A 22,171-nucleotide genomic window follows, 5' to 3' on the forward strand; every position below is an offset into this window, starting at 1 on the left:
GACAGGTGTCTGTGGGACCTGTCTGGAATGGAGAATGTAACCTCCTCCTCTCCAAATTATTATAACTTTGAAATTAAGGGGCTTTCAGGCAAAGATATGGGAGAAGTTCTTTGCCAGTATGTACATCAAGGCAAACAAACAGCAGCGCTGGCAGCAACAACAAACAGAAGCAGATACCCAAGCACAGCCTTCCTTTGGCTGCAGGCACTTTCCCTTTGGTGTAGTGCAGAGGAGGGCATATGTGGCCCGAAGTTTAGAGTCCGACTAGCTGAGGGCGAAAGGCCGACGCCCCTCTGCAATTCCTGGCCAGCACCCTTCGGCGTCTGATGGCCTCGGGCTGTGCTGGCTGCGGACTGGCTTTCACCGCTGATATTGGAGAGGAACGGAGCTGACCATTTCCCGGGGGTTAAACATCGGTTTATTGAAGGTGTTGCGGGATCCAAACGCGGGGAAACCAACCGGGAAAAAGTTTTTTCATAGGGGGTGAAAACAGGATTATAAAGGAGGGGGGGGTGGGTACAGGCGGAACCAATCGGGAAAGGTGAGGGGATGAACTTCACAGAACTGACACTCCATGGAGACCAATAATCAAAAGGTAAAGGAGGTGTCCTGGGACCCCAGCCAACCACCATCTCCAGAGAGGAGAAGGTTCTCGAAACCTGGGAGGAGGAAGGGAGTGATTGACTGGACAGGGAGGAAACAACTTTCACTTATAAGGGAAACCAGGGGAGGAGCAATTACATATCGGCAACTATGAATAGCGGTTACTATAGCAACTTAGCTGACAGGCTAGCAGTGGCGGGAAAAACTGGGGGAACGAAACCATTTTACACATAATAGGGGAGAACAATACATAAATTGGGGGAATAACACAAGAAACTTAACAACACACTACCACAGTGTAGTTCCAGTCACAGCTGGCAGGAAAGGGAGGCAAATAGTGAATAAAGCAATTGCTACAGTAATTCTAATTAAGCTACACCAAGGAATGCACTGGAGAGCTCAAGCACTGTATGATCAATTCTGAAGAACTTATTGCTGTGAGGAAGTCTCTGCAGTAGCCAAATAGTGACTGGACAATGTTGAAGTTTTTCAAAGATAAATAAGTGATGAGAAAACACCCTAGTGAGGGAAGAGCCCTAGGCTTTAGACCCTTTCAAAATATGCAAATAGATTAGACTGAGTTCCCCAAAATACAGAGATGGAAATATCTTCTTGGAACAGTTGATCACCTCACCCACTGGGAGCCTTTGCTATCTCAACTGCAACTACCTCCAAAGTGGCTAAGATGCTATTAGAACAAATCATTCCCAGATATGGAATAACTGAAAGAATTGACTCAGGTAAGGGAACACACTTTACTTCAAAAATTTTACGTTCTATGTGTTGTATTAGACATAAATTGGAAATTCCATACCCCGTGGCACCCTCAAAGCTCTGGATGTGTGGAGAGAATGAATGCTATCCTTAAGAACCATATTACCAAATTAATGATTGAAACCAGATTAGCATTCTTATGGATCAGAACTGCTCCAAGAAAGGACATAGGAATTTCTCCCAGTGGAATATTACTTGGGTTACCTAATCTGCGAAGGTAGAGCTGAAACTAATGACTTACATCTCAGAAATTATTGCAGGCAATTACAGCTGGTGCTTTGAAGAGTTGTTTTTTCGTAAGATGGTTACCAAAGGGTGTCTTCATAATTAGCAGATGGTTTGACAAGGTGTTGATTAGAAGACCTATCAGGTCCACCTCTATCAGAATGGTGTATAAAAGAATGCATTTCTAATAAACTCAGATATTAGCTATGCACTCAGAACCAGAGGAAGTAGCCTCACATTGAAAGGAAATTCAGGTTAGATTTTAGAAAAAACTTTCCACTGTTCAGGTGTTCAGGCCTGGGAATAGGTTGGCCAGAGAGGGGATGGAGTTGCCATCCCTGGAGCTGTTAAAGAGGCCTCTGGATCTGACACTGGGAAATGCTTTAGTGGTTTAGTGTTTGCAGTGTCAGTGCTGGGCTGACGTTGAACTGACGGTTTTAAAGATCTCTTTCACCCCTGCCGGTTCTACAACTCCAAGCGCTTCCCGCCCGCCTGAGGGGAAGGCTCAGGGCTGTCCCGAGTCCAGGGGCGGCCGCGCCTGAGGCGCTCGGGCGGCGCTGCGGCTGCGGCGGCGCCTGAGGGGCCGGGCCGGGCTGTGCCCTCAGCTCCTCGAGATCGCAGCCCTCAGGCCGGCGGGGCCTCCGCTGTCCTTCAGCCGCACAAACGCACCGCTCAGCTCCGCGAGATCGCGGCCCTCAGGCCGGCGGGGCCTCCGCTCCCCTTCAGCCCGGCGATCCCACCCGTCAGCCCGCAGATCCCATCCTCAGCCGGGCTGCGCTCGGCAGCGGGCACCCGCCTCGCCTCGGGGCTTGCCCGGAGCCACCCGCACCACTGGATCAGAGGTACTCGAGCCGTACCCCATTTCCCCCCTCGAGACTCCCTAACCTTCCCACAGAAGAATGCAGCTGCTGTTTCATCATTAGACTGTTGCCTTTCATCCCCCTCCCCCCTTTCTTATGTTCTTTCGCTTTTATATTTGGGCTGATCTGGAGTGCTTGCTAAGACTTCAGAATGGAGCTCTGATAATGAGCTGTAAATCACGCAGGGCTCATCTGAGGGAGCTGAAATAGGCCAGGACAGCCCCAAGTGCTGTTCCACAGCGCAGCGTCCTCACGGCCTCCGCTGCTGCTCTGGGCTTTGGTTTCCACAGGACGCCAACAAGGCGCACTTGTCCCCTCTGGGCTCGGTCCCTGGTTTCGAAGGATAAATCCTGCCCAGGCTGGCATTCTGCTGACCGTGCCAGCCATGTGCTCTAGTGCTCCTGAGCACACGCATTGGCAGATCTGTGCTTCTCCAGGAGTGGTTTCTGAGGTTTGAAGCAATGTTACAAGTGGGTTATTTGCCATAACTGACGGAGAAGAGTTTCATATGCAACACTTGTCAGCTGTTTGTTGAGATAAATCTTGTTTTATTTGCTTGTCTTTCCACCCTGCTCTGTGATGCAACAACCGAGGTGAGCTGTTTGCATCTAATTAATGTAGGCTGGCTTATAAACACTATTTTGTGTACCTTCTGTAGGTTGCAAAAGTAAAAAAGATCCAGGAAAAAGTCAAGATGTGTCCTTGTATACATACAATTTTAAACCCCTTGTGCTTCCTACATTGTATAATTGTATAAACATGTATTAAATTAAACTCTTCTGAAAAGCAATTAGCTCCAGAGTGAACTCATTTTTGCAGCCTTCCTTTGGTTTGGGTGGGTTTTGTTTTTTCTTAGGCTGGCAGGGTGGTGGCAGTAGGACAAAACGAGGTGAGGAAGGCTGGCAGGCTTTTCCTTGTTGTGCCAGGGTTGTATTTGTAGGAAAATGACATGCATGTCTGTTATCACTTCTGAAAGGCTGCAGGGAGATGAAGTCTCTCAATTCTCGCTCTCTAAGGGAAGCAGCCAAGGAATGGGGACAATCAGTAACTCCCAAGAGAAAGCAGGGCTGGCTGTCTTCGTTAAGATGACAATGATTCTGCTTTGAGCCTTTGTCCACTCTCAAAAGGTGATAACCTGGTAGTTACAAATGCAGGGCTATTATAAAATATTGTGTTTCCAAAGGAAAACTTTGCCATACAAGAATACATTAAACTGTGTGTGAGATGACAGAGTAAAAGCAGAAAATTGGGAAAAGTGCATTTTAGAAAAATGATGTCATTTATACTGCATATATTATAAACACTGCTAATCTGAACAGAACTGAAAACACTTTTTCCTTGCTGTTGTAGAACAAGAACAGAGATAAAACAAAAATGAACACTCAAAAGGTGCAGATAAGTCAGTGTGGTAAGATATCTAATATAATTTATCATTATAATCTGCATCAATTTTACAAAGTTTTAGCAGACTTTAGTGATAGCCCTGTTGTGGGGTGGTGAGCAGCTGGGAAAACATGCTTTTTCCTAGTTGCCAAATTTTGGACACTGTATTGGATATGCAAAGGGTACATCCAGTGCCAAACCTACACACAGAGTAAAACACACCACCACAAAGTCACTTTTTTTTTTTAAATTTGCTAATATTTATCCACATTTTTATTGTATTTTAACTTCTTTAAGAACCTTCAAACCTTGTAAGGGTTTACAGCAAACAATACCCTCTGTCACTGCTAGAAATAATGATCAAGTAAGTCTTTTAATGATACCCCAAAGACTAAGAAGCAGATTTTCCAAGCTGTTTACCCACCCAGGGTTGTATGTAGGAGGCCAGAGAATATTTTGTGTTACATCTCCAAGCACCTGGCTGAGGGCTGTGCTGCTGTGCTGCGTGGTTTCTGTCTCCTGTAACTCAGTACCACACAGCAGCCTTGTGCTCTTGGACTCTTTCCTTGCTACTCCAGAGATTTTCAACTGCACTCTGAATTTTATTTGCCCTCTGAATACTTTAATGGCTCTGTATTATTTACACTTAATGCACCTTGCAGTTGTGAATTTAATATTTAGTTGTTTACATCAGACTTACTAAGAATTACTAGTAATTAAAGGCCAGAAATATTACGAGGAGGCTGTTACTCTGCAAAGGAAATCATGCTCAAATAACAAACTATGGACAGAAATATTTCTAGGTTTGTTGTTTGTGGCTGAATAGAAGTGGTGTGGCTCCATTTTGGCTCACTTTTTCCCCTTTTTTAAAATGAATGTACATACTACATTTTGGACAGGTTAGACTAGATTAATATCTAGAAAATATAACAATTTTAATGAAGTTTTTTGTGTTTGCTCCTAGATATGAAAACAGATTTGAACTTACTGCTTGAATGCCTTAAATATCAGATGGACTGCCCTCTGTCTCAGAAGCAGGCTTTGATCACTATCTATTTAATTTGCCAGCAAAACAGTAAGAAAGGCTTTTCCTTAGAACCAGTCATTTATGATCACCAAATGTGCCAAGAACTGGTGGGCACTGTAAAAATGTCTAAAGGACATCAGGCTTGAGGTGTTGGAGAACCTTAGAAGCCTTTCATTTTGCAGAGAAACAAAAGCAAATGTTTCTGTTCCTTTTTCCTCTTGTAGGTGAAGCGAGCGAATACTTGCGAGAAATTGGTGGTTTGATGTTTATAAATGACCTTGCCAAGTCCAGTGCTCATTGCATCGTAAAGGAAGCAGCTTTATTTACCCTGGGGATTATTATAGAGAGTAATGGTAATAAAAATAATCTTGTTTGTATTTCTGAGTGCGCTATGGCCCCCTGTCATTACTTGTGCTCCTGCTTTGTCTCCATTTCTTTTTGGTCTCCCAAAATGGGACTAGAAGCTTGTCAGTTGGAGCAGGGACAGTGAGGGTGCCCCAGCTGCCCTGTCCATGCCTGGGTTGGATCAGTGCCTTGCTCCCCGGTGCACACAGAGTGTCTCTGAGTTTCCAGACACCTGCACTCCCCTCTCCCTCAGAGCAAGTGTTCAGTGGCTCCTGCATTGTTCCAAAGCTTGGTGTAGAGCTCACTGCCAGGGGGAAGGCCTCAGGCACTTCCTAGTCCTGCCCTGTCTCTGCTCCCCAACTGAGACTTAATAATTTAGGATGATGAGTGGCTTACTTTAGCACTTAATGGTTTTCACTTTCTGTTTCCAGTGTATTGTCAGCAGACTTTGTGTACTTCTGCATTGTTTGAAGACCTCATTTTATTTTTGATTAAAAAGGATTCTGGTGTGAACTTGAAAAGAATGTCTGTTTATGTCATCTTAGCTCTGGTGTCAAATAATAGTAAGTAAAAAAATGGGTTTTTTTTCTCTGTGTTACAACAACACTCCTTTTCTATTTGCCAGTCTTCAGTCCAAAATTTGGCACAGTCAATAAGCAATGTTTTGGTGAAGTTAATTTAAAAAGATGAATGTTTGCATGTCACTGAACCTGAATTGTCAAAGTATGTCATTGTTCACTGGGATTTTCTTAAACAGCAGAACGTGGTTTAGTTCTAAAAATACAGTTTGCAAATGGAAACCCATAGTTTCTGAGAGTGTCTAGAAAGAGAGAGACATAGAAAGGTTATTTACCAACATGTTGATATGATTTTGTATTTCCTTCTGGGGAGGATATGTGCTTGGGGAAGGGAATGTATGTATGTAAATTAAACTTGCTGTTAAGATTTTGTCTGCAATTGCATTTGTCTCTGGAGTCTTGTGTGTGTTCTCTTCTAGAAAACGGGCAAAGCTGTGTCAGAGACACAGGCTGCATCAGCCTGCTGCTGCAGTTGTTCAGGTAAACAGGGTTGCAATTCAGACAGACAGATAATGGACTGGTTAGCAGCTGTTTCCTTGACTATTTGGGACTTGCTTGCATTGTCTTGAACAGAACAACTCTCTCCACGTCGGAGAAGAATGTGTCAGATGAAAACTCTGATGCCTGCTATCAGCTCTGGTGCTCAGTGTGCAGCGCTCTCTGTGCCTGTGTCAACAACCCCCAGAACGGTACGTGTTGCTCTGAAAATTGTGGAAGAAGTTCAGAGATATCCTCCAGACGGTAACACTTTGGTTTCATTTTTACTGTTCAGCTGAACTTGATTTCAATGATTGCGTTTTGATTTCAATGATTGCGTTTTGATTTGGGGTAATTTGTTTTTACTTTGGCAGAAGATAATCAAAAGATTTGCTGTTCGGTTTTTCCCCATGCCAAAGAGTGGCTGGAGACTTGCACAGAGCCTGGGATAGTTCGTCCCATTTGTTCATTTCTTGGTCTCACCGTTGCAAATAACTGTAAGTGCAGCTCAAGCTTTACACAGTTTTGCATTTGATAAAAGGAGGTTTAATTTGAGAGCTAAATGGTTTTTTCTTTCTTGTCAATTTATCTCTAACAAAGTCATTTGCTGTTCTTCCAACTTCGACCACTGTATTCCACATCTTTACTTACGCTGTGCTGTGCTCAAGTCCACAGATAGCCACAGTCTGGTGACATTTCCTAGGCTCAGTAAAACTCTTTGGAGCTGTTCTGATTAGAAGTGTGTCTAAATTAAAGTCCTTATTACATGACTGAAAACAATGACTTGGTAGAACTCGGGCATGATGTCTGCCCTTTGTGTGCACATACTAGGGTCATGTTTTCCTGTAACTATTTTATGTGCAGTCACTGCATTTCTTGAGATTTATGTATATCCAGCTTCTGTTGTATAAGAAATGTAATAACTAACACGTGCACAGAAAAACTCTAATGGACTTACTCAGTGAAATGCTAAAATAATTTGCAAACTCTGTCGCTTAAATCACATTTTTTCTTTTTTCCACTAAGCATATGTGCAGAAATATTTTGCTTCTATTGGAGGATTGGATACATTAGCCAAAGTTCTCCTTGAGCTTATGCATGATTCTTGTTTGAGTCACTCCAGCATGAAACTCGCCGTGATAGTAACAAAGACTCTGGATGCCTGTATTGCCAATAACTGTGAGTGGAAAGACATTTGTTATCTATGGTAATTTTAAAATGCAATTTTTAAAGTCTTGTGCTGGTGGTAGAGTTGCAGAAATGAATGCTTAAAGGCAGTTAAGTTATACACATCCCAGTGGATGTTGCAGTGTTTTTTAAAACTCAGAGGTGTAAGTGGGGAGTGATTCAGTTCATCTGAGGTGGATTACTGTCCCATTGTTGCTAAAATAAATACAGTGAAATTTAAACCCAACTGAAAATCAAAAATAAGATGCTACAGCCTGTGCTGGGTAAGTAAAGCTGAGCTCTGGGCCTGGATTTGACCAGTCAGTTTGGATCCTGGAGGTAGGCCTGTGCCTGAATAATAAATTGTGTATCTTAAGGAAGCTTTAGTCATTCAGAGGTGGAGCTGAAGCAATGTGGTGTTTCTGCACAGCACACTCTGCCCTGGTTTGCTGGCTGGGTACTGCTCTCCTGATGAGGTTTTGTGTTTCCCACAGAAGGTTTGCAGAAACCTGTGGTGCTGCTCAACCTGTGCTGTGGCCATGGTGGGTGCATCTCCCACTTCTGCCATGAGAGCTTCAGATGGAAGTTCCCAAAAGTTTAAAAGCATCATCCTGCACAGGTTGTGAGGGTAGTTTGAGATCAGTTGGGTGTGACAGCACCAGGCCTCAGCGTGGACGGACCAGCAGGGGTGTTGCCAGTGCCAGGAAGGGCTTGCCCCCTGCTCTTTTCATGGCAGACACTCTGTTGTCTTATTCAGCTCTCTTGGCTCCATGCTGGAGCTGATAAAGGAGAAACTCAGCAGGGATCTGCAAAAGTTGCACAGTGCAAAGCCCTCATTCATCGGATCTTCTGCCTCACCTCCATGGAGCACAGGCTGGGAGGACGGGCAGGGCTGCATTTGGGAGCAGCACAGGAGGCATGGGGCAATCTGAGCTGTTCCAGCTGGAGCAGGGCAGGGCTGAGCAGGCCCAAGGCTCTGAGGGGTTTGTAGAGTTCCCTCAAAACCAGCATTTTATCCTTGGATAATTCCTGTACACTCATGATCTCGCTTATTTTCCTTCCAATTAATTTAACAAACAGCTGCCATGGGTGTTGTCTTGGCAAAGTATCACACTGTGTCACAGCTGCTGAAGCTGCTGTCCAATGAGACACTGAGCACAGGAGAAAAAATCAGTATTATTCTAGCAATTGGACACTGTACTGAAGTTTGTGGTAAGATTTGCTTTTTTATTTTCCTGTCTGTCAGCTTCTCCTAAATTCTCATCCCCTGACTCCCCCAGTGGTGTCACTTCATCAAGGCTGGGACACGAGAGAGAGTTCTGTTAAATAATACTGTGTTAGTATTTGGACAAAAAGTTTTCTATATTATTCCATCGTTAAATTTTAAAGCTTGTAAGCAGCAAGTGTCTTTAGGAGCTTTAAAAAAGTAGACTAAATATGCAAGAATTCAGAGCTGGGCTTAGGTGTCACAGGGAATAATTAATCCAGAGCTGGAAGCTACTACAATCCAGACACAGCAAATGAGTTCCCTTGAGCTCTCTTTTTCCTGGTCCTTGGCACACACAGCTTCTGTCCACTGCTTACAAGGCCAGTGCTGTTTGTAAAAGCCAGGGAAGTGCATTGGTTTCAAGACACAGAAGCAGCAGGTAGCCCTGAAATGTTTTAGTCATGTTCCTCAGGGCTTGTCCAAGCATATCTGGTACAAATACAGCACTTCAGTTGGTGTTTTGTGGTAGTGCAAGCAAAGAGAAAGGGAAATTCGTTTGTACTTCTGGTTTTTCTCATGTGTGTTTAGATAAACAAGATAAAGGCCTTATGTTCAAAAATCCTGGCTGGTTTTCATCCTCTGAGTGCCAATGGCAGGTTCAATAATTAGCTCAATCGGTCATAAATTTATTTTAACAGACATTTTTTCATTAAGAATTAGTGAAACAAGACTTAATGGAAAATGTCTTTTGAATAGAAAAATTATTTTAAAATTATTGAACAATTGTTTCAACAGAAAAAAGGTTTTTCTTAAAATGTCAACACTGTCAAAATAAAAGTGTTATTTTTTTATTTCTTTTTTTAATTGAGTTTAAAGGAGAAAGAACTATGTTTAGCAAAGTTATCAATTACATGAATACATATGTGAATGAGATCACAATAAAAATTCAGCTAATTATATAATAAATGAGGAGGAAGAGATTGACTAGACCAGGATTAAACTACTAATTTGATTTTGCTCATTATAAACCTTGAGATTTTGATATTTCCTCATCTCAGGCCTCCCAGAAATGTCACATATCTACTCCAAGAGCAGGTAATGGAAGAGAAGAAATACAGGAGTCATTATTGAAATGTTTTAGGCCACAATGAAATGAGCTTGGAACTCCATGGTATAATTTGTCTCAGTCATCCTTCAGATTTCTTACAGAAATCTGAGTTCTGGTCAAATCATCCTGTGGGATGTTAATTCCTGCTGTCCCTGCAGCAGGCTGGGGTCTGGGATGCAAATCTCTCTTTCTACAGAAACTTGCAGAGAGTTGCCAGTATTGGCCCCTAAAATTACTGTAAGGTTAAGGTGTGTGGGGCTGAAACCAAAGCTTTCCTTTCCCATGTCCTGTTCCAGAAGAGAACCAGTGTGAGCTGCTTCAGAACAATGGTCTGCCACTTATGATTCAGGTATTGACAGAATCTCAGGACGAGGAACTCATCAAAGCTGCCACTTTTGTGCTGCAGAACTGCAAACAAATGAGTAAGCTTGCTGTTACTGCTTTAAAAATGAGAGTGGTTGTTTCCATCTCTGTGTTCTGCTGATTCCCCCAGTAATTATAACTGCAGCAGCTTTGTAATTCTGTGGACTCCAAAAGATGTTTGTTTTCTGCACAGAAAGTTGCTTTTTTGCCATCAAGAACTGACTTAGGCAGAAAAAAGAGAAGTAAAAATTCCAACAGTGTTGCAAAAATGCATTTGTGAAACCTCTCCATGTAGGGCCAGTTCTTAAAGCTTTCCCATCTATAAATTGTGTGGAAAATACGAACATTGTCATTTACTCTCTTCCAGGGGATGTACCACTAGAGGGAGAGAATAAACCACGAGATAATCAAGCCCAAAATCACTGTGTCTACATTAATTTCTAATATTAAGAAATCTTGTTCTCTTTTTTTTCTAAACCAGGATGTATTTTTAGGTCCCCCCTCTCAGTTTTTTTATTACTTATCTGTACAATCCCTCCCATGAAACAGGGACCTTGTCCTCTAATCTCTAGAGCGTGGAGGGTGTGCAGTTGCTAATTAGGAAAAAACAAACAGGTATCTACGTTTCTGTGCTGCAAGCTCAACTGAGAGATTTGTGCAAGATTGAGGAGGTGTGGAGATTTGTAGTGTCCTTTAATATGGAACTGTTATTTAAAAAAGCAGAGACTCATACTGGTGAAGAACCCAGAGTTAATTCAATGAAAAAGCTTTTTTTTTTTCACAGCATCATTGTGAAAACAGTTTATAAGGAACTATAATTGCAAGTTCACCTCTTGTAACTGCAGTGTATATTTCAAGTGTGTTAATATTTATGTATAAATTTAAGTTTTATAAAAATTGTTATTTTGCATTAAATTATTGGGGCTGTCCCTCAGCGTACTAAAATATAATAAATACTTTTAAAATGTTACTTGATAAAATTTTAAATATTAATCTTGTTTTATATTTTATAAAGCTGAACAGTTGTCTTTGAAATTATATGATAACTCATTAAATGTGAACAATGCAGAAGAACTGGATGTGCAAGTCAGAAAAAGATGTCTGCAAGACTACTGGAAAAAAGCAAAAGAAATTTTACACAGAATAAACTCAATTGAAGAACAGCACGATGAGGTTGGCCTATTTACCAAAATAGTATAAAACTAATCACACCTTTCCAGAGTTTAAGGAGAAAGCCAAAGTAAATCCTTAAGATAATTTCCATATGAGCAAAAAACCCAGGAAAAACGTTGGATTTGTGTGAAACTACAACCTGCAGCTTTTATCAGTATTGTAGATCAGACTGAGTTACAGGAGTCCAGAGAATGGAGGCATCTGTATTGTATGAAGTACTCTTGCTTATTGTAACCCCAGATTTTCTATGAGATAGAAAAAGAAGTTGAATTAATTTTTAATTGCTGAATATTCAGACATATAATTTTAATATTTGCATGCATGAAATGCTCAGGGTTGTATGGCTGTGGTGGGATAGATGATAAAGGAGAATGTTTCATTTTCTCCTTGTGCTTTAAAGCTGCTATGTATCTGTGGGTTTGGAACAGCAAGTTTATGAGTTATTTAGATGGCTCATACTTTCTAGCAGTGCCTTAGTAGCAAATTCCTTGCTTCAGCCTGAGATTAGCATTTAGGAAGTACCCCTCAACACATTCAGTGGCATTGGTGTCTTGCTGGCTCTCAGCTCAGTCAGAGGGTTTTCTGGAATTTGCTTAACTGTCAGAGTTAGACTATCTAGTTAATCCTGGCACTGGATTTATTTAACATTTTTATAGAGCTCACATAGTCACTAATCAGTACTTTTCAATACAGGAAAGAGTGCAAGGAGAAATATTTGTAGATGAATCTTCAGTAGCCAATTCTGAAGCATTAAAATCCCATGAAGTGAAACCTGTTGATCCAAAGAAGCACACAGAAGGAGCACAGAAAGTCGTCTGTTGTCCACAGTTGACCTCAAAGTTGAATAATGAGGTTCTTGCTCCATCTCTAACTTCTGCTGCACAAAAAAATGAAACAGTGAACACTATGGATGCAGCTTCTACCAGACAGACTGAACAGAGGAACATTCCATGTTCAGTCACTGAGCTGCAAACAGACAGTGTGCCTCAGAGTCACAGTATAAATGGGAAAACTGCTTGTGGAAAAAGTCGCTCTGGTCTTCAGGCAGGGTGAGAATTTTACACCTAAGCAGAAATACTAAGTTGCTTTTCTTTAGTCATTCCAGATTGACAGGTGTTTGAATTATCTGTAACTAACCATGGGTGTTTTTCCTAGTGCAAGATGTAGCCCTTTGGTGGCCCAGCAGAGATTGTTTCTGAGGTCACAGATCACAGATTACAGCCATTGTGAAGCTGCTGCTCTCTGAGTGCTGGTGTTGCCTCTTTTAGGGCACATTTGAATGCCTTCAGCACAGTGCTGAAAATCATCCATGGCTTTTGCCCTGAAATTCTCACTGGTGTAACAGATCAAGATTTCAGCTGTTGGTTTGGACAAAGCTACAATGGTTTCTAGGGAAACAACAGGTAGAGAACTGCTTGGAAAAATAATAAACTGGAGTGTCTGCAAAGTAGGGGGAAAAATTTCTGCACCTCTGCTGTTCTCCCCTTCTGCTCCAGTGGTGGAACAGCCCTATTTGGAACTGTTCTCTTGCTCACTGCTCTCACACAGATGCTAATTTTCTTTTGCTGCTTGTGTTTATCTTTCCTATTGATAAACCCAAAATTATTTATAGCTAACTTGCAATGATAAATACAGATTCCATTCTCTTGAGTTTATATCTGGAATATTCCTCAAGACAGTCAATGGAAAAGTATAAGCAAAACTACATTTTTGGTGGGGGGTATGTTTTGTTTTGGATTTTTGAGTTCCACATTTTTCTTGTGCTTTTTTTGTGTGTCTGACTGCACCTTGCTCTGTGCAGTTTCCTGATATTATATTGTTACTTTGCAACTAGCACAGAAATCACCAAGAGCCTGGATATTTTCCATGGTACGTTCAGGTAAATTTTGCTTTGCTACTGGTTGGCATAATTTCACAGCTTCTTTAGTTGTTGTTCTGGGCTCTGATGCACAAAATTCTTAAAATATGAATTTAAAAAAAAATCTGGTTTTGAATAGGTGTTTGTGTGAACACAGGAGTTACTGGAAGGTGACCATGGATCCAGCTTCTTGCTCCTGTGGCTTTCAGAGGGAGTCAGGGACACAAAAAAGCTCCATCAGGGGATCATGGCAGTGTGTTGGTTGCACAGAAGTTAATTAATCTAAGAAAAGAAGAAAACCAATTGCCTTTTAGAGTGCTGCAAATGGTGAAGGGTACAGTATTCTGAAGACTCTGTGAGAGCTTTATGTGCACTTGGTAATCTTTATGTGAATCTGAATTGCAAATTCCTCAGGAAACCAGTGACAGCTCTGCACTCCCTGCTGAACAGACTGCACAGAATGCCAGGCACACATCTCTGGGAAACAGGTTTTAACATGCACTGATTTCATGCTGGGTGCCATAAGTCCAGTAACTTGGCATAATTAGAATAATTCTTTTAGAGTTTTCTCTTTTATGTAGTTAATATGGGTTTTTGTTGTGCCCTTGGAATGTGTGTATTCATTTGCAGGTAAATGTACATTGTTTTTATTGGTTTGTTGGTTTTAATTTGTTTACATTTTGATCTTCCCAGTGAACAGTTATTTAAACAACCAGCAGAGACTGTTAGAAATATGAAACAGACATGCACATCAGGTACAAATAGCTACACATATTCCTTTCTGAGCTGGTTTTGTTCTTAATGAGATTTTAATTAGTTTTGTGTACATTTATCACTGCTTTTTATCACTTGTTATGTATCATTAGATGACAGAGGTGCCTTGTGTGTAATATCCTTCAATGGGTTTGCATAGTGTTGGAATTTTATATTGTACACAATTTTAGCAGGAGAACATTTATCCTACTTTTCTTCTAATACCTATTTTAGCTTTGTTTTTTTAAACTGATTTTAATTGTACAAATGAATGTATCAGAGATTAAGTTTAGTATTTAATCTGTACTGACCAGTGAAAGGCACTAACAGAAAATGGAGGTTTGGTGCTGTGCCTGCAAGGCTGGGATAGAACCTGCCTGTGAGAGTGACTTTTGCCTGATGCTGTTCCTACATGATGAACATGTGTTTAAGAGAAAAGTTTTCCAGATTTGCATTAATCCTGGTCTGATACATTGATTTCAGAACTGGGATCAGTTCAATCAAATCTTTATTCATTGTTTACTTTCCTGTTAATTTATAAAATTGTTAACTCTAATCATTAGATTAGAGTTTGCCAGAATGGGAGCTTTACAGGTGTCCAGCTGATCTCCAGGTTACACCTGTTTAAACTGAGAATATGTTTTATTCCAATACATTACATTTTACAGCACTTGATTCCAAACAAAAATAAAGTTTATAGCACTTGGTTAAGGAATATGGGTTTACTGGGCTGATTTGCTACCTACAAGTTGAGGTGATATTCTTTGGGAGAGTGATGAAAAAACATTTAATTGAACACGGTTATTCTGGAATTACAGAAATGTGAATGAGAGGCATTTAACTTGAGAAATATCATTTGGATTTCTGCTGTTCTATTAATTATACTTTAATAATCTACAAATAGAAAATGCAGTTGGATGTAGTTATGCTGATGCATGGCAAAAGATGGATTGTATTTCTTAGTGACTTTTTTCCTCCCTCATTTAGGTCAACATTCATTCTGCTCAGAGAAAACTGAGAGAGTCAAAAGTACTTCAGCTATATCTTCATCCCATAAAATTCCAGATTTAAGGTGTTTAGGTAAGTATTATCTTAGATCTTTCTTTCCAGTGTACATAAAAAGCCTTAAACAAGCCACTTACAGCAGTGCAGTAAGTGGATTGTCTTGACAGAGATTGTAACACATCTTTTCTATTACCTGTTACGTAATAACAAAGCCCTTCCCTTCCCCTTCCCCTTCCCCTTCCCCTTCCCCTTCCCTTTCCCCTTCCCTTTCCCCTTTCCCTTCCCCTTTCCCTTTCCCTTTCCCTCCCTCCCTCCCCCTTCCCCTTCCCCTTCCCCTTTCCCTTTCCCTTTCCCTTTCCCTTTCCCTTTCCCCTTTCCCCTTTCCCCTTTCCCCTTCCCCTTTCCCTTTCCCTTTCCCTTCCTTTTTTCTACCTCCAATATAAAAGATAAATATTGAAATGAAACTGACAAATTGCAGTTTTGGTCCATGTAATAATGTGGGTTTGCTGACAAACAGAACATAGAGTAGCTGTAATTAATTAGAAGAATACTTGAGCAGTGTTTTCCTCCTTTCTGTGCCTTCAGAGAGGGAGGAAGAATGCGTAGCCCTGCTCATTTCCCTCATTTCTTTGCCTGCTAAACCTCCTCAGTGTTCTGCAGCCCCTCTCTCTCCCCCACTGCAGTTTCATGGTAATCCACAGCTACAGCCCTCTGTTACCCCAGGCTCTGATTCCTCAGCCTGCTCCATCAGTAGGTCATGAGAATGCTGGTGGTACTCTGGATTTGTGAGTGGATTTTGTAATCAAGCCAATGTTCCTTTATTTAAAAACCCTCAACAGAACAAAAACCCACAGAAAACAAAAGAACCCCTAAAGCAGCCCATAACTCACGTTTGAACATTGTTTTTATCCGAGTTGTCAAACTAAATTCAAGCTGAGCTTTAGAACTGCTTTATCTTAGGGCACAATGTTACAGATATGGACTTGTGCCCTTCCTGTGATTCCTCACACAAGTTCTCCTTCAGCTGATGTATGAGGGCATCCATGATATCTTAAAACATAAATTACCCTAGGGAATGTCCTCAAAAATGAACAGCAAGGCTTCCTGTGAGACCATTCATGCCTGTTACAACACAAAGTTTAAAAAAATATATGGCACATAATATATATATTTTGGCTCCTGGATAAATGTGCAAATGGAACTGAGGCCTGTGTCTTCCCATCCCACCAATATTTGTAGTTCTGTAGAGGATCTGTGCCCCACTCAGTACTTCTGGAGTGGAAGTGCAGTAAAACTTAGTCCCATAAAATGTTGAAAACAATTTTTTTTTTAAGAGAACAAATACAAAGTATTTCAAGAAGGCACATAAAAGTGCCATGAGTATGGAAAACCTGAAGTCAAATTGATCCTAGTGAGCAAAATAAAACCCTGAACTTTGTGGGGGCTCCTTTCGAAGCCGTGATTGCTATTTCTGCAATATCCTGTTTTTCCCAGGTTGTACAGCAGGAGGACTGTCCTTGAACAGCAAAACCTTCACCAAGATGTTGCAGAGATGCCTGCATAGGTGTGAGCACCACAGAGTTATCCTGGAGGCTGAAGAAAGATACCGAGGGGAGCTCCGCAGGGTGGCTGCTGGTAACAGCAACAGATCTGCAGCTCACCAGAGTATGGAGTTTATGTTCAGTACTTGGAACCATTGCTTTAGAATGGCATTTACAATTCTGAACTTTTGTTTATTTACTTCTGATTGTCTTGCTGTTTGAAACTCACTCATTGAATTTGATTTACTGTGATTTGTACTAAATGAGATCAGAACTGGCCACTCCTGTTTAGAAGGACTTTGTGTGTTTCTTGCCATGGTGACAGATGCTCATTATAGGCTTTCATAAGACTCTCACATTTGCCAGAATTAGTCAAGTCCTAAGAGAAAGGAATGTGTTAAGTTGAAATATGTGTGAGTAAATGTATGACATCACACCAAAGTAATTTCATTCAATATTCACAGAATCACTGGGTTGGAAGAGATCTTTAAGGTCATCGAGTCCAACCCATGCCCCAACACCTCAACTAAACCCTGGCACTGAGTGCCACATCCAGCCTTGTTTTAAATGCATCCAGGGATGGTGACTCACCACCTCCCCAGGTAGACCATTCCAGAACTTTATCATTCATTCTGTGAAAAACTTTCCTTAATATCCAACCTAAATTTCCCTTGGTGCAGCTTGAGACCGTGTCCTCTGGTTTGGTCAGCTGTTGCCTGGGAGCAGAGACCAACCCAACCTGACCACAACTATCCTTTCAGGGATCTGTAGAGAGTGATACAGGCACCCCTGAGTCTCCTTTTCTCCAGGCTGAGCACCCCCAGCTCCCTCAGGGGTTCCTCACAGGGTTTGTGTTCCCAGCCCCTCTCCAGCCTCGTTGCCCCCTCTGGATGCTCTCGAGTGTCCCAAGGTCCTTCCCAGCCTGAGGGGCCAGACTGGACACAGCACTGGAGGTGTGGCCTCAGCAGTGCTGAGCACAGGGAAGGATGATCTCCCTGCTCCTGCTGGCCACACCATTCCTGATGCACTTATGAGTCTAGGATACTTAGAGATCTTAATGAATTAAATAGTAGCACATCCTATATTTTTTCTGCTTTAAAGAATGAATTCTGAAAATTAAACAGTTATTACTTATTGGCATTTGTACTGGTGTTCATCTTATATTTTCCAGAAATGCTGCCGGCCTCAGTGGAGAAAGACAGGCTGCATAAAGAAATATCAACTTTTAGGAGCAAGAAGGATCGTTTCCAAAGTAAGGGCTTGGTTCAGAAACTGGTGTGAAAAGCCCTTATTGTCTATTAATTCTTTTGCAGAACTTTATCATGGGAGACTGTGAATAGAAAATTTTTTTTTTCCCTCTAGATTCTGAGAACAATCTGTATATTATTAAGCCAGAAAATGCATACTCTATAATAATGAAATTGTGAATGCACATTATTTCCCTGCAAAGTTATGTGGCGCTTGCTGTATTGATCCTGTTTTGAATCCTGTCAGGGTTACTTCCATGGCATTTGCTATTCCTCAGTTTCTTGTGGCATTGTTTTCTAAAATGGACAGGTTTTGTCAGGCTCAGAGCAGAGCTTAGCTGCCTGAACCTGGATTCAGCACCACTCCTTATGCAGTTCCAAACATGTTATTCCACTAGATTCATTCCTGTTCCTGCTGGCAGCTCTGCTAAGGACTTGGGGCTTGTGATACTCAGCTACAAGGGGAATCCTTTAGAATGAATTCTTTGAAATGAGAATCGAAGTTTGAATTTTGAAATTCCCACCAAAAAATTATTTTTAGTACTCTTATTTTCAAAAGCCTTGTTCACATGGTTATTTTATTTAATTTATGCCCAGTAAAAGCTAGTAGGTTGATTTGAAAATTTGTTTCTATTTTTCCCCATCAGATTCAGTAATTGAGTAATTGGTCTTACGAAAACCACAAAGGAATTTTAAAATATAAAAAAACCAACCAAAGCAACTGTATTTCATCTTAAAAGCCCATTAGAACAGTATATTATCTTTAGCAAGTACACATTTCCTGTAAGCTGAAGTAAACTGAATTTTCCAGTCTTTCTTCCAAGACCAGATTAGTGGTATGGCTCAAAAAATAACTCTTGCTTAAATTTTAATTCCTAAAACATAACCTCTGTTTTATGATTTGGGTTTTTTCTCATAAAGGTGTGTAATGTTTTGTTGTTTATTTTTTTAAGGCATTCTTTTGACTCCAAATAGAAAAGACAAATCTAATACTTCAAAGAGAGATGAATATAGTAGAAATACTACTAGGTGGACTAGCAACTATAACTTGACACCTGCTTATGAAAACTGTGAGTATTATCAGAAAGCGAATTCTCTGATATGCACATCTGAAAGATCAGTATTTGGGTTTAAGTCAGGGCATTGAGAGAAGTACCTGTCCTTGCTATTGGAGAGAAATGGCTATGAATTTAAATAAACTGTTACACTTTCTCTCACAGAAATCAACTTGAACATCAATAACATTATTATTTGCTTCTGGTTCATCAATAGTTCCTATGTCTTAATGTGGATTATGAGAAAAAGATCTAAGGAGAATGAGATAGTATTAACAAAGCAACGTTTACATATTCAGATTAATTAGAATAAATGCTCCTTTACAGTTTTATATCCAGTTTTTCAGTAGATTTTAGTTAGCTTAACGTGACTAAGTGGCCTCCTTGTTCACAATTTTGTAGCTTTACAGAAATCCCAGGATGCTAACCAGAAGAGACAGAGAGTCAAAGAGATGTGCAGCCAGAAATGTCAGCATTTAAAAGAAAATTGCACACATTCACTTGACAAAGATGAGGTTAGTTATGCACAGCCTAATCATGCACTGACATGTTTATAAATGGCCAAATAAAAGTAGGAATTGCGTAGTTTCTTTTTTAGTCACCTTTAACAGTAGCCTAGTAGCAAAATGAACCTTATTAAAATAATATTCCTGTGTTGATTCTACTCCAGTCACACTGATTTAGCCTTGAATTGAGTTCAGCATTTTTCAGCTGACATATTTTCAGAATGGTGGATCTGAAGGTCTGATTTTTCCTGTATTGATGAAGATTTACACAGTATGGAAGTAACAGAAACCTAAAGGAATAAACCTGCTAAAAGAATAAACTCTGTAGGCACAACAGAAATGAAGATCACAGAAAAAAACTGTATTTTAGTAAGTAGGGAATGAAGAAACCTTGGAGAAGCATTGTTTCCTTGCCAGTGGGACCATTTCTGTACAACTATTAAATGTTGAATTGCCAGTAATATGTTACTCCCACGTGCAAAATAGCATGTACATTTACATCATTCTCAATAACACCAAAATAATTATTTGCAGGGCAATAAAATGTATTCTCTGGCCATGAACACAAGACCTTTGAACAAGAGAAGAGTCCGGAAAGATTTCACAACTGAAGAAATCAACTGCCTTTTGAAAGGCGTCCAAAAAATGGGCAACCACTGGAATTTGATTTTGTGGTCTTACCCTTTCCAGAAAGGCCGGACAAGCGTTGACCTTTCCAAGAAATACTACAGGTTACAGGTGCAGGTACTGAGCACTGAATTTTCTACTGATGGCAAATGCTTCCAATTATCAGGAAATTGGTCTCCTCTCTGCCCAGCCTGTGTTGTGATGCTGGTGTGTGAGAGCCTGTGCAGCAGTTTCCCAGTGATAAATCCATGCATCCCTCACACAGGGAGCATTGCTCCTGTGCTTTGGAGACCATGGGAGCAATTAAGTGACAAGCCTTTGTCTATGGATAGCTGGTCTGTAATTGTGCCGTGGTTTGGGGCAACATTTATCTTGATATTTTCTCTTTTATCTCCATTTGATAGATGAAAAAAGCCCACAAAGGACATCAGTAGCATCATCTGCGAGTGCTTTGTTGCAGAATGTTCAAGAACAGCCTTTGTAACACTGAGGTATTACCAGAACAACTCAAGCCCTTGGAGAATTTAGGTTGGCTTGGACTCCTGTTTTTCAGTGACAACTGACAGAATTGTTATGCATTGTAATTTTAATTTACCATAACTTGACAGTTTATTTAAGTAATGCCATCCTAGACAACAAAATCTCTGTTGGTAAAAATTACATTAATTTGGAACTTAAGCTTCTTGAGCATTTGATTGTGCAATTTTTGAGTTAACTTTTTGTCGCTTGCTCTATGCTATTTGTAAGAAAAGGATATATTGCTGAAATGAATACTTTATGTCTGGAAGTGCTGTTAATGTTGTTGTGTCTGAATCTGTTTCCTCTTAATTAGTGACATGTTTAAAGCAGGTGGAATATTTTGTCACGTGTTGAATATGCTGCATGCGCAGGAAAATGTCTGACAGAAAACACTGAATTTGTGGTTAAACACTGCTGCACAGAGGAGGCAAATCTTTCACTGCTGCAGAAATTCTGTACTCACTGTTGAACTGAGCAGGTACTGGTAGAATTTGGCTTCTGTTTATAATTGGACAGTTTTCTGGTGTATTTTTCAAATAAGTGAGCAGAACCAATTACACTGCTAATTACACATTTTTTATGGGAAGCTTTACTGAAAGCCTTGGTAACTCGCTTTTTCAGTGATAGCCTTAGTATTTCAGTTGTATTTTTTACTTGTTCTGATAAAGGAAGGATGAATCAACAGTTATTTTATTATGGAAAAGGTTTAGTTATTGTATTAATCCTAGGTTTTCACTATGATGTGGCTTAAATGCTTGAACACAGGCAAGGTAACCAAAACCTGAGAGACTTGCAATAAAGATGATGCCAATGATGCAATAAATATGCCTTCCAATATTTTCAGCTGTTGTAGTTTGGGGGTTTCATTATTAAAATATTGAAACATGTATAAAAGATGTCTCTGAGTGGAGCTGTTGCCATAGCAGGGTTGAGTATCAGTGGAACTGTGGGCAGAGTGTCCCCCAGGAGGACACTGGGGTCCCTCACACACTCCAGCTGTTTTCCTGGGACACCAGCCCAGTCCAGACAATCTGTTACTTCATCCTCTGACTGAGTGTGTATCAGTATCCACATTGTCAAGATCTGAAATATGTCTCAAGTGGCTAAAATATGTAAGGTGTGAATCTTTACTTGCCACAAGGTGAGAATGTTGCAGTACTGACCATTTACCTCACCTTAGGTAAAGTTCAGGTTGGAAAGGCCCTGTGGAGCCTTTGGTCTCCTCTTTGGAGCAGGACTGAGGTCAAAGTTATTCAAGTTGTTCAGTGCTTTGTGAAGTTCTGAGGCTTTTCAAGGAAGGAATTCCTGCTGTCTTTTTGGACAGCTGCTGCTCATGCTTCACCTCCTCTCAGAAGGCAGGGGCTGGAGCCACATCACTGGAACATTCTGGTGGGATCTGAAAGGGAAGTCATGGACCAGGAACAGGCGAAAACCTGAGGTGAATTTGTGCAAGTCAGTCTTTTGCTCTCCTTTGGACTGACTGCACAGTTTTGATCAGTTTAATTTTCCTGCACAAGTGCTTTGAAATCCACATGTAACAGGCTCCACAAAACCAAAATTGCATGAGAATAGTTGATGTCACTTTTAGGCCGATTGGGCCACCCAGGGCAGTATTCCAGCACTTTGAAAAGCTAGAATGACTGACAAACCATCGAGGAAAGTCCGTTTGTAAACACCCTGACATGCTCTCCTGGTTCTGTCGGTCTAACAGAGGGTGTTCGGGGTGTGAGGATGGGGTGGTAATTACAGCTTGATCAATCAGCAACAATT

At 40.8% G+C, this 22,171-nt stretch overlaps 1 protein-coding gene across 1 annotated transcript; it reads left to right on the top strand.

The window, feature by feature from the left end:
- Positions 1–118: 118 nt before the first annotated feature.
- TERB1 (telomere repeat binding bouquet formation protein 1) lies at positions 119–20,598 on the top strand. Its single transcript, XM_064722961.1, has 15 exons — positions 119–130; positions 2,258–2,444; positions 5,097–5,225; positions 5,649–5,780; positions 6,215–6,275; positions 6,369–6,484; positions 6,647–6,769; positions 7,299–7,451; positions 14,889–14,981; positions 16,401–16,571; positions 17,619–17,699; positions 18,648–18,764; positions 19,152–19,264; positions 19,790–19,999; positions 20,287–20,598. Exons 1-15 carry the CDS (start codon positions 119–121, stop codon positions 20,314–20,316), a joined length of 1,728 nt encoding a protein of 575 aa, XP_064579031.1. The 3' UTR covers positions 20,317–20,598.
- The last annotated feature ends 1,573 nt before the right edge of the window (positions 20,599–22,171 follow it).

This window comes from Zonotrichia leucophrys, chromosome 11 (genome assembly GCF_028769735.1).
Source record: "Zonotrichia leucophrys gambelii isolate GWCS_2022_RI chromosome 11, RI_Zleu_2.0, whole genome shotgun sequence".
NCBI lineage: Eukaryota > Metazoa > Chordata > Aves > Passeriformes > Passerellidae > Zonotrichia > Zonotrichia leucophrys.

Bases quoted from the DNA above. Each gene is read 5' to 3' on its own strand.
- TERB1 (XM_064722961.1), top strand. The intron at 6,276-6,368 runs GTAAACAGGGTT...TGTCTTGAACAG, and splicing joins CTGCTGCTGCAGTTGTTCAG to AACAACTCTCTCCACGTCGG. The intron at 18,765-19,151 runs GTGAGTATTATC...ACAATTTTGTAG, and splicing joins GACACCTGCTTATGAAAACT to CTTTACAGAAATCCCAGGAT.